The 11,497-nt window shown below is 52.0% G+C and overlaps 1 protein-coding gene across 1 annotated transcript in view; it reads right to left on the bottom strand.

Moving 5' to 3' along the window:
• Nucleotides 1-1,482: 1,482 nt before the first annotated feature.
• COG7 (component of oligomeric golgi complex 7) overlaps nucleotides 1,483-11,497 on the bottom strand; it is an 80,723-nt gene continuing 70,708 nt past the window's right edge. Inside the window, exons 16-17 of the mRNA XM_080831674.1 lie at nucleotides 5,564-5,707; nucleotides 1,483-3,068 (exon numbers count right to left, since the gene is read on the bottom strand). Of these exons, the coding sequence (XP_080687800.1) occupies nucleotides 2,902-3,068; nucleotides 5,564-5,707 (311 nt within the window). The 3' untranslated portion in view covers nucleotides 1,483-2,901. The remainder of the gene's footprint in view (nucleotides 3,069-5,563; nucleotides 5,708-11,497) is intronic.

Genomic DNA, 11,497 nt, shown 5'->3' with positions numbered 1-11,497 from the left:
ACTTACCACATGCCAAGCACTAGGCCAAGTACTTTGTAAGTCTTTTTTCAATTAATTCCCAGAATGACCGAGAAGCATTATCATCCCATCTTAAGGGTAAGCACATTGAGACTCAGGCGAAGTCAGGTGCCCCAGACCACTCTCCCACTAAGTGACGAAGGTGAAACTCCAGCCTCATCCCCTTGCTGCCAGCGGTCACAAGAATACCGTTAGAGGAGTCTAGAGCTTTCACATTTTCCGTCTCATCTGCAGCTGTGGGGCAGGCAGAGCAATGATTATTATCGAGCTCCTTTTGCCAGCTCTTGGGTCACCCTAATTCGAGCTGACTTAAGCTAAAAAAGGGAGTCCGTTAGTTCTTGTAATAAAAGTCCAGGGACTTCAGGTATGGCTGTTCCTGGGGTTCACGTAGATCTGGCGCTTTCCCCAGCTCCGGGCTTTTTTTTCTTCCACGTTGATGTCCCTCTCAAATAGGTTCCCTCCACGTGCTGCTCCTCCCCCCACAGTTCCAGGCTCCTTTCCCTCAACTCAGCAACGATCTGGTGGGAAGAAACCTCCTTCTTCACAGTGTCCCAGCAAAAGCCCCAAGAATGGAGGTCACTGAATCAGCCCGGGACACACATTCATCCTGAGCTGTGAGAGGTTCTGTTCAGAGACACTGTGAAGCAGGAGTGGGAAGGGGGCACTTGTTACGTGCCTTACCCCTGCTGTACCTCACCGGTTCTTCAAATAACCCTGATTAGGTACCACTGTGGCTCCCGTCTTTCACAAGAGGAAATGAGGCTCAGAGAGGGGAAGCGACTTCCCTAAGGTTACACTGTCCGGAGGTGGTGAAGCCAAGAATCAAACAGCTCTCCTGGACACTGGCACAAAGGTCACCCCAAAGAGGTTTCCACTTTGCACAGTACATTCTGCCTTCCAGGTTTCCAGCTCTCACTTCTTCAAGGCAGGGGCCAGGCTTGATCCCTGCCAGGGACAGCCCATGATCCACCACATGAGAAAACATAATATTTTTCTTGGTGCGGGTTCTTTCAGGGCCAGTAAAACTGGTTCCAAGGATGTGGGGACAGAGCGTGGGGGAACCCCTAGATGATAGGAACAGCATGACACTGGCCCTGGCAGCCTGTGAGGGCCAGTTCCCGAGAGGCTGTGGGCACAGTGGTGCCACTTCGGAGGGCCAGCACAAGCTGACTGTCCTGGCCAGGATTAGGTGTCATGTGCTCACCTTGCATCCCATGGTCAGGAGCGCGGGCGCTATGGGCACCAGGCAAGCCCCTAACCCGCCCACACCTTAATGCCTTTGTGTGTAAGATAGGGATAATCCCCGGGGCCGCTGAGAGGCTTCCCAGAGAGAAACAAGCCTATGCTGCAGCAGGAACACATGACACATCAATTCCAATAAAGGACCCCGACAGACACAGTGGTGCCCCCTTCTCTTGTTTTTTTTTTTTGTTTTTTTGTTTTTTTTGTTTTTTTTTTAAAGATTTTATTTATTTATTTGAAAGAGAGCATGAGAGGGGAGAGGGTCAGAGGGAGAAACAGACTCCCTGCTGAGCAGGGAGCCCGATGCGGGACTCGATCCTGGGACTCCAGGATCATGACCTGAGCCGAAGGCAGTCGCTCAACCAACTGAGCCACCCAGGCGCCCCGCCCCTTCTCTTGTTTTAACAGAAACCGGGCCTGCTCATGGCACCAGGGCGCCCAGCCTAGGCAATAAGTCCTGCCTGGTCCACGTCAGGATTTCCATGCTGGAGGGGAATCTGGCCCTTGGGCAAGGTCCGGAGACCTTTCTGGCTGTCCCAGCGGGAGAGTGCCACCAGCATCTGGTGGACAGAGGCCAGGGATGCCACTGCATGCCCTGCGACCATCCTGCCCAAGAGAACCCCAGCTAGAGGTGGTCCTGTTGCCCGCGCTCCCAGCCTTGCTTGCTGCTGGGAGGATGCCTGGTGACCAAGAACGCACCAGAGAGAACAAGGAGAAAGCCACGGGGGCCCTTCGGGAGGCCTTTGCCTCCAGGGTGAAGGGACGGTGTCCCTTTTGCCATCATCCCTCCCCCCGGAATGCCGTGTGATGCCTGCAGCTGCAAGAGTCACCCTGCCCGGAGGAAGCAGCCAGTATGTGCAGAAAAGGTCAAGATCACAGGGAAGCGCTGGTCCTGGTTCTGACTCCTCCAGCCACTGAGTCAGTGCCCAAAGCTGGGGCCATAGGACTTTCTGCTCTTGAGAAAGCTCAACTGCTATTTGCTCGAGTCACTCAAATTACCTTATTCTGTTCATCTTAACAGAGAAGCTACTGGCAAAACACCTGAGAGTCCCCATCATCCCGTGAGTTTTCGAATGAGACAAAGTGAAAGCTCGAGTCCTCATCACAGCCCCCAGCTCCCCTCTAACCTGATTTCCTACTTCCATGCCGCTGACCTTGGATGTGCCCCAGGGCCTGGTCTGCACTGATCCCTCACTGCCAGGCACAGCTCTGATCTGTGGGTCTGGGGGCTGCCCTCCACCCTGATGCCACCATCCGACATCCTCTTCTTCGCTGGTTTCTCTGGTGATTCTCCCCCTCCTTTCTGGCCTGTGTCCCAGGGCCTGGAGCACAGCACATGGAAGGCACCCAAATATTCACTGAGCAAAGGAAAGAAAACAGTCTTCTTTCATTTCACGGTATTTATCAATTTTCAGATCAGATCATTCAGAAAATCATCTGAAAATCCTGCTCTAATAAATAATATGCCTCTAATTTACAACCCCCTCCCTTTTGATTATACAAACGAAACAAGTCTTTTTGAAATGAATCCTGCCCAATCCCAGGCAGAAGGTTTGAGCAAATCCATTCTGGAGAGCTGCTGTGACCCCGGAACCCCAGCCCTGGGCCTCTTCTCGACCAGGCTGGGGGGTTGGGGGGCAGTCAGTAGTCCACGTTCCGCATGGTAGCCACTGCGGCGGCCAGGCGACGGGGCAGGCCTTTGCTGACCTGCCTGTAATCCTCGGGTTTGGTCTTCAGGAGGGTCACGATGTTCTGAAGGGTACGGGACGGCTGCAGGCCCAGGGCATCCATCACGTTGATCAGGTAGTCTGTAGGGATGGGGAGCAGACAGACACAGCTCAAGAGACTGAGCACCAAGTGGGACAGAGACAGACGTCCACCCTGAACCCCCAAAATGCCGGGTGTCCACTCTGCCCCAAGCAGCCAGGCCTTTACTCTGAGGGGTTTTCCAAGAGGATTAAACCTACTGTCAGCTTAGGAGCACCCGGGTGGCCCAACTAGTTGAGCGTCCAATTCCTGATTTCAGCTCAGGTCCTCGGATCAAGCCCCGCGTCAGGCTCCACACTCGACACACAATCTGCCTGGGATTCTCTCTCTCCCTCTCCCTCTGCCCCTCTTCCCTGTTCCCATGCACTTTCTCTCTCAAATAAATAAATTAATTAATAAACAAAATCTTAAAAAAAAAAAAAGAAGAAGAAGAAAGAAAAAGAAAAACCTGTCAGTTTGGCCTAAATCTAGGAATTCTAATTGCATATAGGACTGGCCCTCCCCCACCACCCACTGCACACTCAGCTCTGCAGCTGGACGAGCTCACCCCACACAGTGCTACACTGGGACTCCTGAGTTATTGACCACACTCCCCAGTGGGCCCCACGGCCACATGGAGACCCCAAAGAGTCCGGGGACACACGGGTTTATGTGAGCAGCGACTAAGACTTCCCAGCACAAGCTCCCCTGTGAAGACAAGGATAGTGTCTGAGGTGGGGGCCTGGTGCACTGCACGTTCCCACACTTCCTATTTCATCCCTTGGGGTCCTAGCTAGAGACCGATTCCCGAGCCCACCCCAGACCACACTGGTGAGAATCTCCAAGAGAGGGTCCAGGGATCCTTTCCTTCTAAGAGAAGCCCCACGACTCTAACCACCAGGCAAGCTTATGCGACACTGGCAGAGTAGGGAAGGTGAAAACTGGTTTCCAAGGTTGGGGTGAGCTCGGTGAACCCCTCGTCTCTGAGTCCCTGCATCCATCCATCGATGCTGCACTGTCAAGAGGATGAAATGGGCCAAAGGCCACAGGAGCACCCGATGTGTCACAGGTGACAAATGAGTGCTGCCCTGACTTCCTCCTTCCAGGGCTGGTCTGAGCCATACTGAGGGGAGCGCTCTGTGGCCTCCTCTGGCTCCGCCTTCATCCTGTCCTCGAGGGCGGCAGACAGCACCCCCCCCCCACAAGCCCCTGCTGCCCTTCTGTCCATGGCCGGCTCCAGCCACAGCCCACAGGAGGTGCCTGCTCTGCCCTGGCGGGCTGGCTGACTCATGCCCAACTCAGGCCGAGCGGTATCCCAGGCACCTGTCACCTGCATGAGTTTATCCGTAAAACTGAGCTCCGCTCATCCGGGAGCCCAGGCCCTGGCCACGCTCCCCGCTGCAGAAGCTCAGTAAGCCCAGGGAGTGGCTAAGGCTCCAAGCGCTGCGGCTCACACGGAATGGCTGCTTGGTCAGTGCTGAGCGGGACCGGAGGTTCAGAGGGAGCTGAACACAGAGGGAGAAAGAACAGGGACTCCCGGAATCTGTAGGCAATGCCAGCATCTCGCTCATCCCGACTGGTTCTGTCCTCAGTGCACCTGCCTGTACTAACAGGCGCCACCTCTGGGCGCCAGGATCGCCCCATTCTTCCTCCCTAAACACGGCCCAGTGCCACAGTGAAAAGCGGGCTGCTCTCTGGGACTGCAGAGAGCTGACTGTGAAGTCAGGACACTGGACTCCAGGCCTGGCTCCGTCCCTAGCAGCCCCGGGACCCAGAGGAAAGCGTCCCACTTCTATTTCTTCTGCAGCAAAGTAACAGCCTGGTTTGGCCCTGTGGTTGTCCAGGTCACAGCTCTGTCTGGGTCCCCAGGGAGCTGATCTCTAAGGCTCCTACAACCCTCTCCCCACCACCCCAAGAGCTGCTTCAGGTAAAGAGGAAATGGGTCCATGGAATGATACCAAGACCCTGGGGAGACTCCCCTGCCACCTGCCCGCAGCACCCACAACCTCAGGGCCCCGCCTGCGGGGGGCGGGCGCCAGCAGGAGCAGGTGGGCGTGTGGCCCTCTGACCGAGGAGGCACGCAGGCATCGTATGTGGCCTTGTTATGAGCTGTCCTGTGCCTCCGTGTCCTCACCAGCACTGGGTGGGGGGAACCTCCACTGTGCACCGACCTCACAGGGGGGCCCTGAAGGTGGCCTTCGATGTGGGTATGAGGCATGCCTGGCGCACGGTGGCAGCGTAGTCAGCATTGGTTCGGGCGATTATACAGAAGCAGCAGAAGGCCAGGCAGCAAAGGCAAGTCTGTGTCACTCACTTCAACCCACCGCACGGGAGCCCCCCTCAAGGGCAGCCGACCAGCATCCCCCAGGACGTTTTTCAAAATACAAATGTCCAGCCTTCAACCCAGACTTCCAGGTCAGAATCTCTGAGGACGAGGCCCAGAGAGTCTGCATTTTTAACAAGCTCCGCAGCCAAGCCCAGAGCTGGAGGGTGGGGGGCACCGACGGATGCGATGGGCCACAGCCATCCCTCCAGCCGCCTGCCCCGGGGCACCCACCGATGTCAGTGGCCAGCTGCTTGGTGGAGTGCGAGGTCAGCTCAGGGATCTGTAGGATCACGTCACAGTAGGTCTGCATCGTGGCTCTGGCGATGGAGCCCAGCCAGTTGTCAGCCATGTTGTCCAGCTCGGGCAGCTCGTCCCCTGGGAAGGGAGGGAAGGGCATCAGAAACGATGACTGGGGTCGGGAAGATCCCACCTCCGGCAGCTTTCACCTCCAGGCGGCCAGGCCCATGATGGGGGCCATACGCCCACACACACCAGGGAGCTGCGGTCTCCGTGGGCAACACGGCGACGGAGAAAAATTACATCTTAGACCAAGTGGTATGGACGGAGTACGATGATGATTCAGGAGAGGACGCAGTCAGGTGAGGGACAGTGATCTCTGCGTGCCTGAAGGCGAAAGACTCTGTGCAGCCATGCAGGCCGGGAGGGAGGGCAGGAGGGGGACCCCATGAGAGGGCAGGCGGCCCATGTGAGCAGAGAAGGTGGGCGAGCCAGCACAGCCTACAGGGGACAGACAGATGGCAACGATCGACACACAGGCACCACGGCAGAAGTGAGACCCGGACCAGGGCCCTCCACCATGGATGAGCTGCGTGCTACCCAGCCTCTGAGAGCCCAACTCTGCGGGGCTGTGGTGAGAATCACGTGACGCCTCGGCCTGAGCCTCAAGCATGGAGTGTGTGACACACTCCCAGTGCCACACACATGGTGACTCTCCGTGTCACATCACCTGTGGGGAAGGAGGAGGAGTCTGTATACAGAGCAGGAGCGGGTAGCGTTGGGGGAACAGGCCTGGGTCAATGAGGGTGCCCTTAGAATCGTAGGGACCCCATCTCAGGACAAACAGGCAATGACTGTAGGTCAACAGCAAGGTTTTGAGAGCCAGTCAGGCTGGGGCAGGGTGATGCAGGGAGAGGGAGCCACCATCCTAGCCAGACAGGCCTTGAACCCTGAGGCCTGATATTAAAACAACAACAAAAAGCAGACGGACAAGTAGAGAAAACAAATATATGTAGGAGAAGATAAGCAAAATGCTGCTATACCACCACCAATAAAAACAACAGTAATAATACAGAACACATGGGAAAATGGAAACACCATCGTGTTCACTGATGGGATGTCATGGTTTCTTCTTTCCTAAAATTGTGACCTTGTTTTACATGTAGCATCTATACAACAAACCCAAACCAGAAAGTTAAAAACCAAAAACAGGATGAACATAACTGAGCACAAGGCTAAGAACACGAGGTCTAAGGCCTCCTCCCTGGAAATGGACCGCTGGCCCGGTGGTCGTGTGGCCGGAAACACAGCCAGGCAGGGTGGCTGGTCTGGGGCATAACCCTCCCTCCCTGAGACCCTGGCCGAGGAAAGGATAAACCTACCAGGCCTGGGGCGGCACTTTGGGGTGGGGAATAGGGCGCCCATGCGGGACCGACGGTGGCGGGCACTTGCTTGCTTGCTAACTGGACGAGTTCCGTCCAAGGCCCTGCTAGGTCCACACTGCCTCCGGCCCCGAAGGCACCCTCCGGCCGGGGGACAGACAAGGCCCCACCACGCAGCCATGTCAGGGCTGCAGCCAGGATGTCGCCAAAGACTGACAGGAGCCCGGAAGTGGGAGCTCACCCCTGGGCTTCCCGAGCACGAGGGACAGTTTCCCAGATGCACGGGAGGAGAAAGGGCAGTCCAGGCAGATGGCACACATACGGGTTTACAGAAGCACACAGGATGAACAGGGCACGTGGGAAATGGTCCTGCTGCTGACATGCGTGCGCACACAGAGCTGCAGAGAGAGGCGCCCCGGGCAATCACTCCTCGGATACTAGTGGGACTCTCAGGGCAGGAGACTTTTACTCAGGAAAAAAAAATCCTCTGAGTGGCTGGAATGTGAGCACGTGGGGGCGGGAGATGGGGCTGTGCACTGTGACCGCGTGGGATTGAGAAGAGTCTCCAACCCCGGCCAGGGAGAAGCTGGATCTCATCCCGTAGGTTCTAGGGGATCTGTGGGTTTTTAAGCAGGCCAGGAATAATTAGTCAGAGGGCAAGGACAAGAAGCAAGATATGGGAGCAAAATACACAAAATGCAAGTGAGAAAAGAAATCTCAAGAAGGAAGGGTGTTCGGATTGCTAAGGAAATGTTGAAAAAGAAAAAACTGGGGCATCAGGCTGCCTGATTTCAAGCTTTACTACAAAGCTGTGATCATCAAGACAGCATGGTACTGGCACAAAAACAGACACATAGACCAATGGAACAGAGTAGAGCCCAGATTATGGACCCGCAACTCTGTGGTCAACTAATCTTCGACAAAGCAGGAAAAAATATCCAGTGGAAAAAAGTCTCTTCAATAAATGGTGCTGGGAAAATTGGACAGCTATGCATAGAAGAATGAAACTAGACCATTCTCTTACACTATACACAAAGATAAACTCAAAATGGATAAAAGACCTTAACGGGAGGCAGGAATCCATCAAAATCCTAGAGGAGAACATAGGCAGTAACCACTTCGACATCGACCACAGCAACTTCTTTCAAGACATGTCTCCAGGGGCGCCTGAGTGGCTCAGTGGGTTAAAGCCTCTGCCTTCGGCTCAGGTCGTGATCCCAGGGTCCTGGGATTGAGCCCTGCGTTGAGCTCTCTGCTTGGCAGGGAGCTTGCTTCCCTTCCTCTCTCCCTGCCTGTCTCTCTGCCTACTTGTGATCTCTCTCTCTGTCAAATAAATAAAAAAAAAAAAAGATGTCTCCAAAGGCAAAGGAAACAAAAGCGAAAATGAACTTTTGGGACTTCATCAAGATCAAAAGCTTCTGCCACCGCAAAGTAAACAGTCAACAAAACAAAGAGGCAACCCACGGAATGGGAGAAGATAGTCCCAAATGACACTACAGACGAAGGGCTGATCTCCAAGATCCATAAAGAACCCCTCAAACTCAACACCCAAAAAACAGATAATCACGTTAAAAAATGTGCAGAAGACATGAACAGACACTTCTCCAAAGAAGGCACACAAATGGCTAACAGACACATGAAAAAATGTTCATCATCATTAGCCATCAGGGAGATTCAAATCGAAACCACATTGAGATACCACCTTACACCAGTTAGAATGGCCAAAATTAACAGGACAGGAAACACCTAGTGTTAGAGAGGATGTGGAGAAAGGGGAACCCTCTCACACTATTGGTGGGAATGCAAGTTGGTGCAGCCACTTTGGAAAACAGTGTGGAGATTCCTTAAGAAACTAAAAATAGAGCTACCCTATGACCCTGCAATTACACTACTGGGTATTTACCCCAAAGATACAGAGGTAGGGAAAAGAAGGTCCATCTGTACCCCAATGTTCACAGCAGCAATGGCCACAGTTGCCAAACTGTGGAAAGAGCCAAGATGCCCAACAACAGACAAACGAATAAAGAAGGTATGGTCCATATACACAATGGGGTATTATGCCTCCATCAGAAAGGATAAATACCCAACTTTTGTATCAACATGGACGGGACTGGAGGAGATTATGCTGAGTGAACTAAGTGAAGCAGAGAAAGTCAATTATCATATGGTTTCACTTACTCGTGGAACATAAGGAATAACACAGAGGACACTGGGTGAAGGACAGCTGAAGTGGGCTGGGGGAAATCGGAGGGGGAGAAGAACCATGAGCAACTGTGGACTCTGAGAAACCATTTGAGGGTTTTGGAGGGGAGGTGGGATGGGGGTTAGGAGGGCCTGGTGGTGGGTATTAAGGAGGGCACGTATTGCATGGAGCACTGGGTGTGGTGCATAAACAATGAATCTTGGAACACTGAACAAAAAATTAAATTAAAAAAAACAAAAATAAAAAAGAAGGTGTTAAAAAGCCAGGTAGATGAAGCGTCAGGCTCAGCTTTTGTGTCTGATTGTGGGAATGGTGTAGTCCTGACCTTCTTGGGCCTCCCCATAGGGCCACTCTGTGTCAGGGCCTACCAGCTGTCCCCTTCTGCTCGTAACCCCGGCCACAGAGAAGGGAGCCTTCAGGGGGCCCACCACCACACCTAGGCAGCACCTTTGCCCTGCACCCGGCGGGTGCGGGCCGCCTCTGGGGGACCCCACCCCACTGCACCCCATCCTCGGCACCTCCACTGAGAGAGCGGACGTGGTGGGCACAGGGATTGCAGTTTCCCTGCAAATGCCCCTGCTTCAACACATGCTGTGTGTGACCTCTGGACACATCACTTCAAAGTTCCCAAAGTTCCATTTCCTTGTGGGAAAAAGACTTGTAAGGATTTTTAAAACTACCTTCTAACTACACTGATTATGAAAAGCCATTTGTCTAAGCCTCAAAGCTCCTACTGGCGGCTCACCACCTAGTTCTTAAAATGTGCAAATGTTAACATGCTAGAAATCCCCTGGGTAATTCTTCCCAGTTTTCTCTATGTTTGAAATTTTTTATAATATGATGTTGAAAGGGAAGGGATTACAAAAAAAAAAAAAAAAAAAAGGAAACACCTGGATGGGCTTGTTGTTGTTTTCCATCACTGCTACAATTTTACTTTATGGCTGGAGTTTTTTCCATCCTGACAATGCCTAAAACAAATGCCCAGCAATTAATAACAGTTTGGTAAGTGAATGAATGACTGAAAACAATTGCAGTTTAACTAAATGTGTATGTTATTTCCTTGCAATGGGACAATAAGGCCTTACGCTCACCCTGGTGTGCTGTAACAGACACAGACACAGCACCACTGTTTTCTTGCCCAAGAATTTGAACTTGAATTTAATTGGCATCAGTAAGAGATACATGTTGGTGGGGCACCTGGGTGGCTCAGTCGGTTGGGTGTCCGATCTCAGATACATGATGGTGTATTTATGCATGGAATGATAGGATGCCTGGGATTTGACTTAAATATTCTTGAAAAAAATATGAGAGGAACAGAAGAAACAAGAAGCTAGGGGCGCCTGGGTGGCTCAGTGGGTTAAAGCCTCTGCCTTTGGCTCAGGTTGTGTTCCCAGGGTCCTAGGATCGAGCCCCACATTGGGCTCTCTGCTTGGCAGGGAGCCTGCTTCCTCCTCTCTCTCTGCCTACTTGTGATCTCTGTCTGTCAAATAAATAAATAAAATCTTAAAAAAAAAAAAAAGAAGAAGAAACAAGAAGCCATTCTGGAAGCCAGACGAGCAGAACCTGGGACTCCAGTGTAACTGGTCTCACTCCCGGCATGTTTAGGTCTGTGCGTAGGCATGTGCGTGCACGTGTGTCAAACTCCAAAAATCCAAACTGCATAATTTAAACGGCTCTCCTCTGTGCTTGCCAATATTCAGTGCAAACATACATATGTGTATATATATAAATCTGTATATATTTTCTATATAGTCAGTATGATAGGTTACAAAATGGCATGCATTCAGGGAGCCTGGGTGTTTCAGTCGGTTAAACGTCCGACTCTTGATCTCAGTTCAAGTCTTGATCTCAGGGTTGTAAATTCAATCCCTGCACTGGGCTCCACATGGCGTGGAGCCTACTTTAAAAAAATAAAGGCATACGTTACTTTCCTCACAGCCATTTGAGGATTACTAAAGTTACACATTTCTTCCTGTTTTTAGGTTATTTGAATGCCTTCATGTTATTTACTTATTTTTCCGTGGGGTGTCATCTTTTTCTTACTGATCTGTGGGCACTTTTATACAACAGGGATATGAACTGCCACCTACCAGCCGTGTTGCTGTTTTGCTCCAATCTCTCACGTTCATCTTTCAACTTCCTTTAGTTTCTGGCTTTCATTTCAAAGAGTCTTCCCTTCCCTACCCCTGAGTTGCTATTCACTTGTACTGTAGCTAACTGTGAAATTTGTATACAATTATCATTTTTTTCCAAAAATTATGAGTTCCCTTAATGTGTATGACCTTGTGAAACTCACAGAGATTTTATTTGTAACATCTTCACAAATGATTTATGGAAATTTGA

Source organism: Martes martes (assembly GCF_963455335.1).
Source record: "Martes martes genome assembly, contig: SUPER_18_unloc_1, whole genome shotgun sequence".
Taxonomy (NCBI): Eukaryota; Metazoa; Chordata; class Mammalia; order Carnivora; family Mustelidae; genus Martes; species Martes martes.
This window is presented reverse-complemented; position numbering and strand designations above follow the sequence as displayed.